The sequence below is a fragment of the Trematomus bernacchii genome, unplaced genomic scaffold, assembly GCF_902827165.1.
Source record: "Trematomus bernacchii unplaced genomic scaffold, fTreBer1.1, whole genome shotgun sequence".
Lineage (NCBI taxonomy): Eukaryota > Metazoa > Chordata > Actinopteri > Perciformes > Nototheniidae > Trematomus > Trematomus bernacchii.
This window is the reverse complement of record NW_022987942.1, coordinates 536,767-555,336: the sequence shown is the minus strand read 5'-3', so window position 1 is coordinate 555,336 and position 18,570 is coordinate 536,767. Positions and strand designations below refer to the sequence as shown.

The 18,570-nt window shown below is 41.8% G+C and overlaps 1 protein-coding gene across 2 annotated transcripts; it reads right to left on the bottom strand.

Annotated features, from left to right (window-relative positions):
• Nucleotides 1-9,533: 9,533 nt before the first annotated feature.
• On the bottom strand, nt 9,534-17,809 carry pomgnt2 (protein O-linked mannose N-acetylglucosaminyltransferase 2 (beta 1,4-)). 2 transcript variants are annotated; one of them, XM_034115676.1, is made up of 2 exons: nt 17,633-17,809; nt 9,534-12,519 (listed from the first exon to the last, which is right to left on the bottom strand). In XM_034115676.1, exon 2 carries the CDS (start codon nt 12,347-12,349, stop codon nt 10,547-10,549), a length of 1,803 nt encoding a protein of 600 aa, XP_033971567.1. In that variant the 5' UTR covers nt 12,350-12,519; nt 17,633-17,809; the 3' UTR covers nt 9,534-10,546. The 2 variants fall into 2 exon arrangements, with proteins under 2 accessions (XP_033971567.1, XP_033971566.1); XM_034115675.1 differs by having other exon boundaries at nt 9,534-12,434; nt 17,633-17,785.
• Between the last annotated feature and the right edge of the window lie 761 nt (nt 17,810-18,570).

Here is an 18,570-nt window from a genome sequence, read left to right as displayed (position 1 = left end):
TCCGCCCTTTGAGGATCGAGGAGCGGACAGTGTGAGCTGTGTGGGTTCTGCGAGACAGCGAGACATGAGCCTGAACTCAGCCTGAGCACCATGGATGCGGGAAGGGGGGATGCTGAGGGGGCTGCAGCACCCCCATCTGCGAGGCTCCACTAGCACCCGCACCCCCAAACGCGGCGCACCTACAGTATAAGCGCGCCACAGTTTCGCCGCTGCGAGGCTCCACTAGCACCCCCCCCCCCCCAGCGCGTCACAGTTTCGCCGCTGAGTGAGTGTGTGTGTGTGAGGAGCTCCACGGATTGGTCGTCGTCACGTCACTTAGACCAGGAAGAAAGAAATGGAAAACGAAAAATCTCCAACGAGGCGTTCTGGGTTAGCATAGACAGGTCTTTTCTGTGTTAGAGTTTTACTCGCTACAGGGTGTACTTTGAGGGTTTTTGACTCTGCAGACCGTTTACATGCAGAAAAAGCCACAGACTTTATTTCAGGCTCCTAACCACAACACGTTTAAAAATCAGTTGACTTTGAGACAAGGTGGTAACATTTCAGGGTTATAGGACTCATTCCTTATTTTGATAACTCTCAATTAATTTTAGGAACAATCCCCAGGTTCCATCTGATTGTGAACATGAAGTGCAACTTTGACTTTAGTAATTGAATGGGTTAAAATCTGAAAATGTATTGGTTCTTTTACACTGTATGTTCACAGTATGTTATGATCACTACACCTTCAAAGTGTAAAGGAAGAAGTTGACTCTGCCTCATTATGCTTCCATCATGCCTCCTACTTCCAGCTGTAGTGATTATATGTTGCTTTTGCGACATCAAGCTATAAATAAAGGTGAGAGCAGCATCTTTGCACCCTGTACACAGCTATGTTGAGCTGTGATCTTTTATATTTTACACGTTGATTTCTGTAGCTCTCCTCCTCTCTTATTGCCTTTTCAGCCATCCTGAGCTCTACCTTTGGAGCACTAAAGTGTCATTTAGAATATGACAGCTCCTCTGTGGTGTGTTGTGTGATGTGGGGGGGGGGGGAACACGCCACTTAATCGCTTTTTATTTTCTCTCAGGGTGATTTCAAACATGCACATCATGTGGTTTGAGATAGTATTCACTCTAATTAAGAATTCAGACTATTACATCTGAGCAATTTTAACATTTGCATAGTAAATGATTAAAGCAAAACAGGCTTTACTCCTCCAGAGGTGCTTTCAAAAAGGAGAAATATTAATACCTGCCTGACAGCTGGATTAGTAAACTGTTGTAAAGCCTGTATTTATTTAAATATTGATACTGCTAGTTGTCTTAAACATTTGTACTCATTACTTGTACCTTGAAGCTACTTTGCATTTTTATGCGGATGACACCGTGATGTACTGTGCAGGTCCCTCCATTAAGGAGGCTGTTGTTAAATTACAGGCTGTTTTTAACATTATTCAGACTCAGCTCTCTGAACTAAAGCTTCTTTTAAATGTTGAGAAAACCAAGGTAATGCTCTTTTCTAAAGCTAAAAAGACTCCAGAGACTGCTTTGGATATTGTGACTATGCAAGGACAAGTACTCCAAGTGGTTAGCTATTATAAATACCTTGGTATCTGGCTTGATGATTGTCTTACTTTTAAACTTCACGTCACTAATCTGCTTAAAAAGCTGAGGGTTAGATTAGGTTTCTTTTTCAGAAACAAGTCCTGTTTCTCTTTTGAAGCCAGGAAAAGGCTAGTCACTGTGACCTTTTTACCTGTGCTAGACTATGGTGATTTGATCTACATGAATGCACCTGCCCATTGCCTGGAAAGGTTAGATGCCGCCTATCACAGTGCTCTGAGATTTGTTACTAACTGTAAAGCACTTACTCATCACTGTACCCTGTATGCCAAGGCAGGTCTGCCTTCACTTACTGTTCGGAGGCTCAGTCATTGGTACATGTTCATCTACAAAGCCATGCTGGGTAAACTACCTTCTTATATCTGCTCCTTGATCTCACGGAGAGTGCCAAGTAGCTATTGCCTGAGATCACAGGATGTGTTTTTATTACATGTGCAAAGTGCTAGGACTGTTTTAGGTGCTAAAGCTTTTATGTGCGCTGCTCCTCGAGCTTGGAACACTATGCAAAAAATATTGAAACTCAGCATTTTGATTCCCTTGCATCATTTTAAAGCACGACTGGATGAAATATTATTGGATACCTGTAAATGTAAATAGATGCTAATGTATACCCCTGTAATTATGTTGTGATGTCCTTTTTGTTTTCTGTTTGTTTTTATATGTGTAACTCAATGTACCGCAGGTCTCCCTTGTAAAAGAGATCGTTGATCTCAATGGGATTTTTAACCTGGATAAATAAAGGCTACAAACAAACAAACAAACCAATCTTGTTTTAGTATTTGTTATTTCCTTATTTTGAGCAAGGGTTTAAAGGGGCCTTATTGTGCTAATTTTCAGGTTCATATGACTTTTTTGTGCCTCTACATGCGTAATCGGGGGTGCAACATATGCATAGTTTTTCTTCACACTTGAAAATGAGTATACCTCCTTATAAATCAGTTTGCGGTTGAATAAAATACATATACCCATACCAGAGTGTGTTTATAGATAACCCCACCCAGCTCAATTCATTCACATACTTCTGAACGGTGTGACTGGGATTCTTGTGCCCCCCCTACATCAAGACAAATGTGAACATTGTCCCTAAGGAATCTTTGCCCTGAGTTCCTTCTGATGGGAGAGTGTGGCAATGGCAATGTCAATGGTGTGTGTGTGTGTCATGGATGTATAATAAGAACTGGATACAGCATGGGAGGCGAGGCCTCATTCATTCCTATGAGAGTTGCTCATTCGCACATGATGATAAAATGGCCCAACTTTTGAGAGAGCGAAACGTCACAGATTACCCGGCATGCCTGAGAAGTACCCGTATGTGCGCTCATAGAGCATGCGCAACTTTAACCACGCCCCCCAAAAGGCTCGTTCACATCAAGCACGTCTCACGTGTACACGTAACAGCACCGCGCGTTCATGACAGCATGGTACTGGATTGTTATGATGGATTTGATATTAACGAGGTGGCCGCAGCAGTTAGCAGCTAGCGGCTAGCTAGTAATTATGCTAATGTGACCATAAATCGTTATGTACTTTTATATTACGCTGATAACAGGATCTAGTGATATCCAAGCAACAGAGCTTCATTTAGCATGATACTTTTGTGGGTTGTAAATTAAACCACTTGGTATTTTACTGTCTAGTACAAGATCTGAGTACTTCTACTTTTAATCAAGTACAAGATCTATACTTATACCACCTCTGTTTATAGCCTATGAAAAAATCTATTAGAAAACGAAGGCTAAAGCTAACGTTAGCAGATAGTGACAATGTATGCTAGTTAGCTAGCTCAACGATTCCTTAAATAATATTGCGACAGAAACATTTTTCTGTTCACATCACGCTCTGCCGCTCCAACAGGGAGCTCTGCTCTGAACACCCGAACGGTAAGGCGATATGGATCCGTTCTTATTGTGCATCCATGGGTAAAGGTAAAACTCATGTAGTACTGAACACGTCACATCACATGAACGTGCCGGGCGGCGCGGTCCCGTGGGTTAGATGCGCGTTCATAATGCAGAGGGAAATAACTCTCAGAATAACGTTATTAGCACATTTTTACAACTTGAGGAACAAATGTTTTTAATAAGGGCTATACAAGTGTTCATACTGGGTAGTTTATTTAGTTTAAAAAAAATTATCCAACGATTTACAGACCACTCTTTCCCCATGTAAGTCAATGGGAAAAAGTTTCCGGGCCTGGCAATCAAACGGAAGTGTAGTACCGCCGTTTGGCCACCACGAATACTTTCATCTGAGTCCGGCGCACTTCCTGGGGGCTTGGTGTGTGTGTGTGTGTGTGTGTGTGTGTGTGTGTGTGTGTGTGTGTGTGCATGTGTGCATGTGTGCATGTGTGCATGTGTGTGTGTGTGTGTGTGTGTGTGTGTGTGTGTGTGTGTGTGTGTGTGTGTGTGTGTGTGTGTGTGTGTGTGTGTGTGTGTGTGTGTGTAATGGTACACCAACTCATATCTTATTTATGCTCTGCGCCGGACTGCATCTATACAGCACTTTTCTAGTCTACAAGTCACAAGTCAGCATTTAACATTTCACACACATTCATGCAGAGGCAGAAGTTGCATGAATGTACCAGTATGCACCATAATCTTTGTTTTAGTCCTGGAAGCCATCTTTTTTAAAGGGGGAACACGCCTCCTCAGTAATCCTTATGTGAGGTTTTGAAGTAGGCGGGGTCTAAATTGTGATTTGTCAGGTTATGTACGACATATTGGAAGGCGATTAAGTTAAATACCAACAGGTGTATCATTAATATGTATGTTTTGAAGGTGCAGTATTTTTGCAAATAAAGTAATTATTTTATATAATTAATTGATCATTTTTGATATTGTTTAATGGATGTATGGGAAAAAGAAAGAAATCAAGAAAATAAATACACAAGTGGCTAAATGTCGTCAGGGGAAACCATGAGAACAAAAAAAGAGGAAAAAAACCGAGAGGAGCAGATGAATTGGCAGGAAGGTAGTAGCTTTCCTATAACAGTGATGAGCAGGGTGCCACCAGTGCCACCACTAGGTCCCTCTCACAGCAGTGATGAGCAGGGTGCCACCAGTGCCACCACTAGGTCCCTCTCACAGCAGTGATGAGCAGGGTGCCACCAGTGCCACCACTAGGTCCCTCTCACAGCAGTGATGAGCAGGGTGCCACCACTAGGTCCCTCTCACAGCAGTGATGAGCAGGGTGCCACCAGTGCCACCACTAGGTCCCTCTCACAGCAGTGATGAGCAGGGTGCCACCGGTGCCACCACTATAGGTCCCTCTCACAGCAGTGATGAGCAGGGTGCCACCAGTGCCACCACTAGGTCCCTCTCACAGCAGTGATGAGCAGGGTGCCACCGGTGCCACCACTATAGGTCCCTCTCACAGCAGTGATGAGCAGGGTGCCACCGGTGCCACCACTATAGGTCCCTCTCACAGCAGTGATGAGCAGGGTGCCACCGGTGCCACCACTATAGGTCCCTCTCACAGCAGTGATGAGCAGGGTGCCACCAGTGCCACCACTAGGTCCCTCTCACAGCAGTGATGAGCAGGGTGCCACCAGTGCCACCACTAGGTCCCTCTCACAGCAGTGATGAGCAGGGTGCCACCAGTGCCACCACTATAGGTCCCTCTCACAGCAGTGATGAGCAGGGGCGTCTGTGTTTTCTGTCACTTCTATAGAGCTGTGCAAATGGTTGCTGGGGAAATAAGGACAAACTGTCTCCATCTGCCTGTACCCGGCTTCAAATATTAAAACAATTATATCCATCAGATTTTAAAATGTATATTAATCATTTTTCTATGTGATAATAGGTGGTAGCTCTGAGCGGCACGCAAATTGTATATCTTGGTTATTTAAAGGTGGGGTAGGTAATTCACTTCAGAAACACTTGTTATATCCCATGGAATGCTCTTAACATCCCGATAGCAATGAATACATTAAATGCTTTGACAATAAATACATTAAAAAAATTCATCTGTGGAAGCCGTGGCGCTGTAAAAAGCACGACCAATCATTTTAGCCGGCCCGGCTAAAATAACTGGATGGCCTACCTGCCTGTCAGCCTTGCATCTCGTGCACAAACTTATCTCGTGCCCTCATTGGTCATGTGTGCGTTCGTGTGTGTTGGAGGAGGGGCTCTGTAAGGAAGTCTGAAGGAAGGGGCAGATTTTTTTCGGCTGCGTACTTTCAAATTCTAGCGCACTCGAGCTGGTTTCTCCATTCTTACCTACCTTTAATAAGGTCACATTGTTCTGTTATCTTATCGATATGTATTTTTTCTTGTATTTATTTGCATTGCATTTGATATTGAGGTCATCCAAAAGTAACAGGAAGTAATCAGGTTACATAACTTTTATATTTTGATGCTCAGATTAGGTTACTGAATACATGTTATTACAAGTAACTATTGTAGCAGAATACATTTTTAAAGTCACTTCTCCCAACCCTGTTTGCAAATCATTATGTCTGTTGTAATGTGCTATACTGTATGCTAATATAATTAATAATAAAGGTATTATAAAAATGATGTAAACATATTGAAGCAGTTTAGGGAATTACTTTAATAAACCTGAAAAGGCCTATAATAGGGGAACTTTAACCCCTGTCCCTACTGATAGGTTGCATTTTATTGTTTGGTGTTCATCTTTCTGTCCACAAATATAAGTAATAAAAGTAATAATTACATTTGAAAATGGTTCTTATTATGACCTTGTTTCTATAGTATGAGGCACTCACCTGTGTGAAGTGATCACCTGTAATGTGAGTCATATTGGTGTTTCATCATGAGGGTTTTATCTGTGTGAGGCAGAAGCTCTCACATGAACTTTACACACCCCGATCCCCCACAGCCAACTTAACCTTTTAACATGGATCAAAGAGGGGCAAAGAAAAACTACAGGGAGACTCGAGTCTGTTCAAAGCACTGATGTGTGTGTAAGCAACAGAGACAGAGAGAGGCGAGGGGATTGATGAGACGAGGAGGCAGAGAGTCAATGAGGCAGTCCCTGACTTCAAACACACACAGATTAACCTCACAGCCTTCCTCACAGCAGCACGGTGTTTCTGTGAACATCCAGAAACCCACGAGACAGACCAAGCTCTCTTCTGAAGGGGTGACGCTGAATACAAAGCTCACTGAAGTAACCCACCTGAAACGTATACACATACTGTAGGTCATACCAAAAAAGGTTTAGGCTTCACTTGTACTGATGAAGAAGAGGGAGGTGTGGGAGGAAGGAGAAAAACTGCAGGTTTGTCTATTCTAATATATTTGTTCTCAAACTATATAATGTGCTAATTCAAGCAAGTAACCAAAGTTTGTTTTTGGTTTGTTTCTGTTTCTTTCAGAGGCAAACATCAGGCGCTTTCCAGCCCCTCTTGAAAAACATTAGACTGATGCCCGGAATGATCTCACAATTACTATTATTTCCCAGCCGGCCATTTTTGTTCTCAAGAGCCCCGCCTCCGACACTGTATCCAGTTCTATTTATGGCCTAAACATTTGTGCTAATATTGGTGTTTTTCTTGTAAATAAGATCTTCTCGGAGAGTGGACATCCCATCCATTTTGAATGTGGCACCATTACCCAACGTTGAATTCAGCTTCACCTGGGCCTCGCTGCTCATTCGCAGCCTCTCCTTCTTCAGTCAACTTCCGGGAATCGCGGTAGGATGACTGGCAGTTCAAGTCACCCTGGCATATTCTGGGCATCCTCTAGCACAGGTGCCGCTCTTTTGCTGTCAATCAAGGCATTGTATCTACATCCTGTCAACAACTGGGACATTGGTCATCATCTGCCTACACCAAACCCCCAGGAAGAGCTCCAGTCGTTGAATCAAATTTCTGTAGTGGTCAAATGGTGTTGCTAGAACTTCTGTGTCAGTCCGTGACGTCATTGGGCTTAGAAAGACTATTTCCTATCAACTCACATTGGGAGAGACGTCTGTCAATCAGCTTATAATGTTTTTTTGAGGTCCATCAAATTCACAGTACTAACACTTATTGAATTTAAAGTTTAAATCAACAGGTCCTAAAAGTTGCAAAATGCGCTCAAAGCTGAATCTAGAGTTTTTTTCCTTTTCCATTCATTTGACTTAGCTGAAGATCCTGGAAAGATCTGGGCATTTTTGTTCTTGAGAGTCAGGCCATTTTGGCTTCATGCACCAGTGAGCAACTTTCATCGGAGTGAACAGAGCCCTGCCTCGGACACTGTATCCAGTTCTCTTTAAACATCCATGGACTACACATTTGTGCCAATATTGGTGTTTGAAAACCTCCTGAGAAATATTGCATAAAATGAGTCGTGGTGTTCTGCATAATGGTTGTCAATATAATCATTATTGACTATTTTTGGTCCAGTCTAATCTTCTGTCATTATTCAACATTTTCTAGTAATAGCAGACCTTGTCATTGGTGTTCCTGCAATTATTAATTAGTCTTTGGCCCACCATAGCATTGTCACATCGTCTTTTGTTATAGCATATATTTATCACTCATGTTCTACGTGACCTCTGGCATCATTAATTGGTACTTTTATTGGTCGTCACACAATCATTTCTATAAAAACAAAACGTGTTAGTCTTCTGACCATCATTTCTGTTTTTTTCTGTATGGCCCTCACTACTTTCATGTTGTGTATACTGACACATACTCATTGGGAACTCATGCATTGTTCAAAATTCTCACGATGTTGTTTCGACATTGGAAACGGTCAAATCTTTGTAAGTCATTCGGTGTAAGGCTGGAATACTTTTGACTATTTGACTTATACAAGAACAGTTTTTTTGATCATGCGCATTTCGGCCTCTTATTTATCAATGATCTAGGGTTAAGGATTTATACAATTGTTTTTTGTTAGAAACTGGTTAAACAAAACAGATACTGTAAGAAATAAGATTCTTTATTCAATCACAGTTACTGAAAAAGAAACTCTAGCTATCTGCTAATGTAGAAAACAGAAAGGTGTACTCTCATTTCACTTAGCACATACAGATGCTGTGTCCACTGAGGGGGCACAGGGGCTAACGCTAATCTAACTAACAGTACAAACACATACATATATCAAAACATCACATCCTGCACACACAACAATGGCTCAAAAATAATTGTAAACGTGCATCTGCAGCTGAAAACTCGAAAAATATATAAATTAATCAAAATCTGAAAATGCAGATTTAGGTAAAGGAAATTATCTTCAGCCAGCAATCAAACATGACAAATATAATAATGTACTGTTTAGAAGTCCAAAATAAGTACATGACATAGCCCTAACAATGGCACATTACACACAAAGCTGGTGGCAGTGTTTCGTTGAACTTGTGGCATTCTATAAACCGTCTCTTGCTACAGCTAACACATACTAACACGTCCAATTCAACACCTCTTTGCAGTCTAGCTACCAACACTTCATGAGAAGAATGAAATAACAACTGCAAAAGCCACCTTTGGATGTCTGCTGTTTTTATCTCAAATGTAACACTTTCCATAACAGCTAGGAAACCTTTGAGGAAAGCAAACAGACATTTAGTATTGTAATTCAAATGAAAAAGTCAGTAAAACCCCACGCAGCAACATACCTTGACTGTTTTAATAAAAAAATCTGTATTTATAGCCTGATATGGATTTTCTCTCAAAAGAAACTATAACACTGTTGTAATTAATGCCAATTAGTAAAGGGGCCCTATCATGCTCATTGTCAGGTCCATATTAGTATTGTGTGTCTCTACTCTGACATGTCTCCATGCTTTAATGTACAAAAAGCTCTTTATTTTTCTCATACTGCAGCACCTCTTTTCACCCTCTGTCTGAAACCAGAGCCCAGTCTGCTCTGATTGGTTAGCTGGACGGCTCTGTTGTGATTAGTCAACCATTTAGAGATGTCCTGCCCCTTAGCACAATGTACTGGAGCGCTAGCCAATAGAATCGCGAGTGTTACATAGTGCTGTCACTATGTTACAGAAGTAAACAAAGGAGACCAATGGAGGCGTTTCAGGCAGTGTGTGTGGGAGAGAAACTCCCTCTGAAGGGAACACAGGGATTTTAGCCTTTGCAGAACATTTACATGCACAAAAACCTATAGAAACACACTTAAGGAAAAATCCAAAAAGCATGATAGGGTTTCTTTAAAGAAAGCCACTTTTTGCACATAATTTGTTCAGTAGAACTGACTTCAATATTTGTGGCATAATACTTTGGAAAGACCAAGACTTGTGTGCTATTGTAACATTTAAAAATATAGTGTAGTTAAAGAACAGGAGCTTTCCTCACAAAATGCTCCTTACAATTACACAGAGTCAAAACATTATTAACTTTTGTTGAGCTTTGATTAAAAAAAAAAACACACAATCCTTCACAATTTCTTTAGATACCAGGTTGAAGGTATGTATCGTTCATATGGCCTGAACGATGTTGAATGTTGCTTTGGTTTCGGCTAGGTTCTGCAAATAATGGTGTAAGCAATCAAACAACTGGTAGGTACACTAAGCCACACAGGCATCACACACACAGTAGACAAGTCAGAAAACATAAACAAATCTTGCTATTCTAAAACCTTCCTCGCTCTCTAGAGAAAAGCTCTATTGCATACTGTCAAAAGGTAAAGAACCAGTGTTTTGACTAATACTAAAAAACATGTTCTATATTTGCACATAAATAAATCTGCTCATTTGACTTCTGTTATGTTTAGTATTGACATGGTTTTTCTTTCTTTCACTGGTACAGAAAATATACTTTCCATTTATGAATGGCTGTTGCCATGGAGTTGTGACCCTGTGGTTCAAGTCTTCTTGTTGCCTGTGCTGGCCAGGGAAACATTACTGTTCAGCAGCCTGGTCTAGGATATGCCATTTCACTTTTGCCAACCCCCACTGGACAATGTTCAAATTTGACTGTGTGGCACAAGCATGACTCAACCTATAAACTAAACAGCAACACATCGGCAAGGTGTTTGTACTAGGTCCTACACATAAGAACATCTGCAAAGGGGCCCAGGAGGTTCTTGTTGAAGATACACCTGACCCACACCAGGTAGGTGGTGAAGGGCTTGATGTTCTCTGAAAACGTGTAGTTCTGCTGCGGAAGGATGTAAGGCATGTAGGTGTTCTCTCCCTGCTCCTGGATCCACACCTCGTACTTCAACTCTCTCACTTTCAGGTATTTCAGATTCCACGGGATCTGCCAGGAGACTGTGAGTTTAGCCTCATTAGTGGTTTGTACCGAGGTCTGACACTGGGGTTCTCTGACCCGGCCCGGATGAACTGTGCTGGCCGGTTTGGATCTTCTCACACTGGGCTTTGTCTTCATTCCCTCTTTAAGGACTTCCAAGAAGGAAGGGATGTCCACCAAAGTGTCCTGGTAGATCCGGAAGAGCCACTCCGGGTTGCGACAGCACAGGTGCCTGGGCACATCTTTGCTCGCCAGGATTCGCTCTTGCTCCTCCTTCTCCAAGTGAGTAATGCCCCCTTGATCCCAAGGTTTATCTGGGTGGGTGATGGTGTTCTCCTCCTTGGTGTTCCTCCAAGAGACATAGTGAAGATCCATGCCTGGAAGGGTGGCAAGGGTTTTATACGGGGTGTACTGTTCAGGGTTAACAGCAAAAGGGAATAACTCCACCACAACAGCTCCTCTAGGGAGGAAGAGTGAGGTGATTAGCTGAGCTCCATGCATACTGATTAACATGGAAGCCCCACTGATCACCTGGACGGTACTGGGGAAGGACTGTTCCTCTAGGGATACTGTGACCACTCTCATCTGGAACTCCTGGGCCAGCACCATGATCAGCTCCGCCTCGTTCAGTATCAGCCGTGTTGTTGAACGACTAAACAGTACAATGTATTCATCCTTTTTCCCTTTCTCATCTTCAGAACTCCCTCCATCCTTTTCCATTTCCTCTACCCTTGTGATGTTCATTTTGTCCATCAGAACCCTCGCAAACTGCCGGATCTCATTTCCTGACACCAACATGTTGGCTTTGGGCCCCTGCGGCTGAACAAACCCGTACTGGTACCAGGTGGTCATCTTGGACAAGCCCACGTAGGATTTAGTGAAACACATGAGCTTGCCAAAGTTCTTGAGCTGTTCTTTGAGCAGTGGCTGCTTGCTGCTTAGAAGTCGGTAGAGGTCAAAGTGCGGGCCTTCACCCCAGCCCTCCATAAAAACCAAACGCGCCTCATCATCTAAGTCTGAGTACTGCATCATAGTGTAGAAGGCAGGGATCAGGTCATCGTGAAACACGTGCATTAGGTTATCTGGATTGAATCTGTTTAAAATAAGTGTCACATCCGGTACGAACACCGGTTTAGGCATAAACTTTAAAGCAGCAGCTGGGAGCTCTAAGAAGTTGAAGTACTGGGTGTTGTGATCCTCCACTGAGGACAAGTCCAGAAGGGCCGGCTGGAAGCGCCTGGAGCCCAGGTTTGGCAACATGACAGAGGAATTGGAGTGGAAGAACACAAACTCCTCCGCCTCAGAGCAGTAGCAGAGGTAGTCAAAGCGGCAGATGCGGTCGGTGTGCATCTTTCCGGTGCAGACCATGCGGGTGCCGTGTTCCTGAAGAGCCTGAAGGGCAACATGGTAGTCGATGTGGGCCTGCGAGACCTCCTGGGACTGCTGGGTCATGTGCAGCTCTTCCTCAAGCAGGGCGGCGTGCTCACTCAGCTTGGAATACTTCCAAAGAAGAGCAGCGACTACAGAGACCAGCAACCCGTTAAGGAGTGCACCAATGCTCATCTTGCAGCCTGCCACTGAAGCCCGCATCACTGCTGCTGCACACCCACCTCACCACTCCAACTGGCCCCCGACCTCAGAGGGAAGTGACGAGACATCCGCCAACAGACGACAACTTAGGAAAGGAAGAAAAGAAGGCAGAAGTCGGTGGAGCAGGGGTTGACCATTGGGGGAAAACGATAGTATAGGTGAGGAGAAAGCTAGGGAGGATAAATAAGAAAGAACGTAAAGTTAGGATTAACATTCATAAAGTCAAACAAAAATTCATGATTAATGAAAATAATCACGTGATTATCAGGGCAGGAGAAACAAAATATTTAAATAATAAACAATAGCAAGCCTATGATGCTGCAGTGCTCTTTATGTAAGCGATACCCCATAGTGATTTATGAGAGCAGATTTCCGCCCGCGACTTAGGGAATAGAGGTTGTTAGCTTTGGCAGACAAATTAGACATTTTCCTAACCTTACCCCGTCACCCTTCCTGAAAATGTCATGACAAGTTGCGAGGAGGCACAGAGAGAAGAACCAGAGTATTTCTACACAACTCTACTCATCTGCATACTGAGAGAACAAGTGAGTCATTGAGGGACACTAAATCAGACCAAGAGTTAACGGAGAGCAGCTGCCTGCAAACCCAGGGCAACTAGCATGCTATAAACCCATCTGATGGCTAGCTGTTAACTTACAGCAAAGTATTCATTTATTACTTACTTTATACTATGCCCACAGACATGCCAATCAACTGCTTTCCATCTCTCTGGGGTCACTTTCCAACTCTTAGGGCTCTGACTTTTTCCTGTTACTCACCTTTATTGTGTACACTTTTTAGAATGTGTGGGAGAGAAACTACCTCTGGAGGGAACTTTCCGATGTTTGCCTTTGCAGACCATTTACATGCACAAAAAACGTATTGAATACACTACAGGAAAGGGAAAAACCCCCAAAACATACTAGGGCCTCTTAGTCTTTAATCATTTATTTTAGCATCCTTTTCTTTTTACATCATAAGATAAGATCCCGGTAGGGAAATACACGTGTTATAGCAGCAACAGAATAAGAGGGAAACACAGAGAACACATGAGAATACACACAACCATAACAAGAAGAAAACATGTCATACTGGGATTATGGATTCACCATGCACCGAAGCAAATTCCTGTATGTGTAAACCTACTTGGCAATAAACCACTTTCTGATATCTGATGTTGCTTAGTTGTCAAGTTCTTTCAATTTCTCTTTCCTCTGCTGTGTTTGTTTTGCATGCTGCTTTTGTTCTGCAGGAGCAGAGCAGAATCCCTGGACTATTTTTAACATCCCAACAAGTACAATATGTCACAAGCAACAGGATCACTCTCTGTGAAGACACTCAGGTGCCTCAGTGAATGCACATGGGCATGCACACATCAAATGCACAGTGTTTCCCATACATTGATTTATTTGTGGCGGGCCGCTACAAATAAATATCGTCCGCCACAAATGGATTTCATAAAAAAATAATAATAATAATAATACATTTGTGTGAGGTGGGCGGAAGGTTACGAGTTCAAATCCCGCCTGGAACACCACTACTAGTGTGCCCTTGAGTAAGGCACTTAGCCCTCAGTTACTCCAGGGAGAATGTCCCTGTAATTGGTCATTGTAAATCGCTTTGGAATAAGGCGTCTGCTAAATGCCTACATTGTAAATTGTAAATTATATTTTTGGGAGAATAAACCCCACAGATCCTCAACTCCGGTGTGTCTCACTCATTAACAACGCAACACAGAGCAACAAGAACGTTGCCTACAGTAGCCATGAACTCGCATATATTTTCTTATTTGAGGGGGGGGGGTGGCTTTTCTTGCCGGGAGAATCAAATGATGTGGGAAACACTGATGCAGCACTACTCAGCTGCTGCAGAGAACAAAGGACAATGTCAACTGAAAAGACACAAAATACAGCTTAAAATACATAAAGAGCTGTCAAGAGATGCCCGCACCAAGGGCAACTGGAAACAGCGAGCATCGACTTCGAAAAGTTCAAAATGACGATGCTGCTCAGTTTCGGGCTGACCAGAGCACATTCATCTTTATAAGCAGGTAGTCTTGAGGATCTGTATCATCTATTGTCAAAGCAGCTGCAAGACAGCAAATATAACCGTCTACAACTGAGCCATGGACATGTGAGCTGTTCAGAAACACTTCACAGAGCACTCACTGAAACCGCTCTCTGTAGTTATTTAAAGTGACCTTGCAGACACGGAGCTAAGTATTTCATTAGCAGCGTGAAGTAGCGAGCCAAGACACAGCCCAAGAAGAGAAATGGTCAGAGCAGTTCCAAATACAGTATAAACACATGTTCACTATGTTGACTTTCAGAGCAATGCCAACACTGGGTAATGGTCTCATATCCATATTCTATTCCTGAGTATGTGCTCTTAAGTACTCGTGTCTAGATGTCTCCAGTGTAACAGTTCCATCCTTTGTCATCATCAAATAATGATGGACACAATCTGAAGGCCATCTGTAATTTTGAAGGATCAGAACACCAACAAAGGTGTCTTGACTTTAACTAAATCAGTTCAGCTGTCAGAGCACCATTAAATGGCCCAAGGCACGATTTGGGGAAATAATCTAATTGCAATTTTTCTGACAGATATTGCGATTGCGATTCGATTTGTGATATTTGTTTTTAAGCGACCCAACGGAAGTTTATTGTAAAATGCGGCCATATCTCCGGCTAGGAAGGTCGCATCAACATGCTCCCGTCTCTAGCAGCCCCGCAGCCCGAGCTACGAGTGAAAGAACTAAACTTACATGAAACTTCCGTTGGGTTGCTTTAAAGTCAAGCTTCAGTTTAAGATTCACCCTGTAATAGATGTGAAACATGTGATGGAGCATTGGAAGCCATTTGGAAAAGGGCAGGCACTTTCAAAAATACTTGGCAGGTGATTGGATCAATCTGTCTATCACCTTCTATCATGGGCCACTTCTGATTGGTTAACAATGGCTGGTACATGTGGAGCACAGCACTTCTGATTAAAAAAAAAATCACAGGCTTTGCGATTTGATAATCGCATCATTTCAAATCGCGATTTCGATTTAAAATCGATTAATCGTTCGTTCAGCCCTAGTACTGGCTGAGAAATTTGCAATCGCTAAATCCTATTTCATGTACACATTTACTGACATATGCTGTCTGAGCTTGCTCATTGGCTCGCCACTCGGAACTGAATGTATCAGTCGCTTGTGATAGCAGCTGTTGTTGACAATGAAGAATTAATAAGTGACCCTCTTTACAGAGTGGTGTTTGATCTAATAATGTTATTACTCCACATAGTCCTAACCGTCCGACTGGAGTGGGCAAATTGAATTAAGCAGCATTTAAAATACAATGAGTTAATACAAATGTTGCCAAAATGTGTGATAAACGGTTTTTCACAAAGCTCCTATAATATAGAAAATGTTTTTTGGGCCAGTGTTTACCTTATAGATGAAATTGTGTTTGAGATCCCTAATTTCCATCTTGTAAATATTGAATTTACTTCCCCTAAACACAAAGTGTCTATAAACATTGATGTCTGCGTGGTCCCTAAAACAAGAGGTGGACAGGGACAGATACTGACATTAATGTCACACAAATCCTGAACACTATGGATAGATATTAGTATGATTACACAATTATACTGTAGCTGCTTGAGCTAACGTTAGCTTAACATCCTGACAAGACGAGCTGCTTCAGAACCTCTGAGCTTTTTACAGGTAATACTGTAGGCCTAAAACAAGGTTATTATGAGCTTCAATTAGAAACGGAAGATGAAAAAGAAAATCTTCACTAAAATGTTCTTTAATGAACAAAAATAAAAGTGAAACTTGGCCACTGACACATGTTATAATTAATTTGACACACCAGTCAGTTCAGTGAGGTATGAGGAGGTTCATTGATAACCACTATGAATTACCAGAACATAGTAACTGTCAAATGTACAGGTACATCTGAATAGAAAGAAGAAACTTGAATCCTTACCAAAAGCTTGAAACCGTCATTACTTTCAAAAATCACTTTAAATAATATATATATAATTCATATCAGATAATTCAACAACTTACATGAGTTTTGAAAATTGAGAAACGGCAGCTTTTGGCTAGACCCTAAACTAGATTTAAAGGTAGCCTGCAAACTCGTATTTTCTTGCACAGAGTAGCCTGTCAGTTTTGTGAAAAGTATACAAAGAATGGCTTTCAATCAGAGCAGAAATGCAGTTAAAAGAGACAGAATAATGGGGAGGGCTACGAGTCTGCAAACCAAGACCCTGAAGAACGTCTCCTCTCACACAGAGGAAAGGGAAGGGAAAACTAAAGAAAGAAGAATGTACTAAAGAAATGTGATGCATGTGATGAGATTACAGCAAATACTTTGTAAACTGAGCCGGTGCAGCGAATCAATATGCTGAATCCTGCGTATCAGAAACAGCCAGATACAGATGCAAATCAGCTTATGCATGTTAAACACGCTTTTAAATGTTGGGGTCAACGACTACATTTGAATGAAGGGGCAATATTTGCTGAATATATTGTACTTTTAGAATATTGCATTGTGTTTTCCATAACTCTTCTTGTATTATTCAGAGCCTTCTGAACACATGAAATAGCTTCTGGTCTTGGAGTTGATGGACCATAAATACCACACAGGCAGCGTTGTGTTATTTTCATTTTCACAGCACACACTGAAAGACTTTCAGATGTGCGCTAAACATTACATGTTACTGATGTTAATATACACTAAGGACTCAGATGCATTGTTTACAGCCAAGATCACAGAACACATACGAAGTGCTATTATCAAATTGATGGTCAGAAAATCACACTGAAGAATATTATCTTTTCTCAAAAAATATTATATTAATAATGTTTGCCTCCAATCAACACTAGATAGCTAACTAGACAGCTATACTGTAGACCCAAAACACATTGTAAGATATTCCCCTCTATACAATAAAGATAGATAGATAGATAGAAACCCATCTAAAATATATAGGCTGACTGAACACAGATTCTTCTGATCTGAGATGTAAAGACTCATTCATTCACTTAACCATGCATTTATTAAGTACATTTTTATATTATATTCATAGGTTTTGATATTAACAGCAGAAGTCAAAGCAAATATACATGTATTACATAATTCATGTGTTAGCATATGCTAAACTATAACTGAACGTGCTCTGGAAGCTTCACAGCTGGAAAGGCAGAGCCCCGGCTAAAAGCAGACACACACACACACACACACATAAGCACACACACATACACACACAGGTTACACAGGTCCTTACCTCGGGCTATGCTGCAGAGACACACACAGATAGAGTGTCAGGAGACAGCAGCGTGTCCCCTCACCCGGTGCTCTGTGCTGGTGTTTACAGGCTCCTGAAGCTTCTGAGCTAGCCTACTGAAGCTACTGAGGCTATTGAAGCTAGCCTACTGAAGCTAGCTGTCACAGAGAGAGGCAGCAGATGCCTGGATACCGCCGAGAAAATCCCGCGGTCAGGTCTCGCGATGACACTCCGAGGGTGCCAGTGATAATGCATGTTGTGCATATTTATCATGAAAAAGAAACGTAGCAATACCACACTACAGTTGTATGTAGCCTAAGAAAACGTGTTTCTTTCATCAGCTAAAGCGGGTTGTGTGTTTTGAAGACGTTTATTTAAATACTCTTAAATGCAGGGATCAATCAATTAATCAAATGATGTGACTAACATGTGAATTAAATCCAGACTTTGTAGCTGTTGTATGACTGTAATAAATCCATCTATGATCTACCGTTTACAATACATTGAGGGCCAAGTTCAAAGAAAAATATATTGAAAAATATTAGATACTAATCATGTCATGCAAAAACTGATTAAGGAAAAATAGCTTTTGTGAGAAATGCATTGAGAAAACATGTCTTATTCCTCTCACTAGATGTCACTAGACGCTTTTTTTTGGGAAGACCAAGCTGGCTACACTGCCCCTCAATTATCACTTGCACACAAATGTATGGTATGTAGGCCTAGAAATTGCGGAATAAAACCAAAATACTTAAGGAGGGGTTTCACATCGCCTGCTATTCATTAATAGGGTATGTGGCGTGGGCGATGTATTACACGTCTTGCTTATCTCAAAACACAATAATGCAAAACTGACTTTCATTAATGCAACAAACCATTACTTTTTTAATTAGATACAAATTCTACCGTAAATAATGTGTTGTTGAGTAAATATGGAA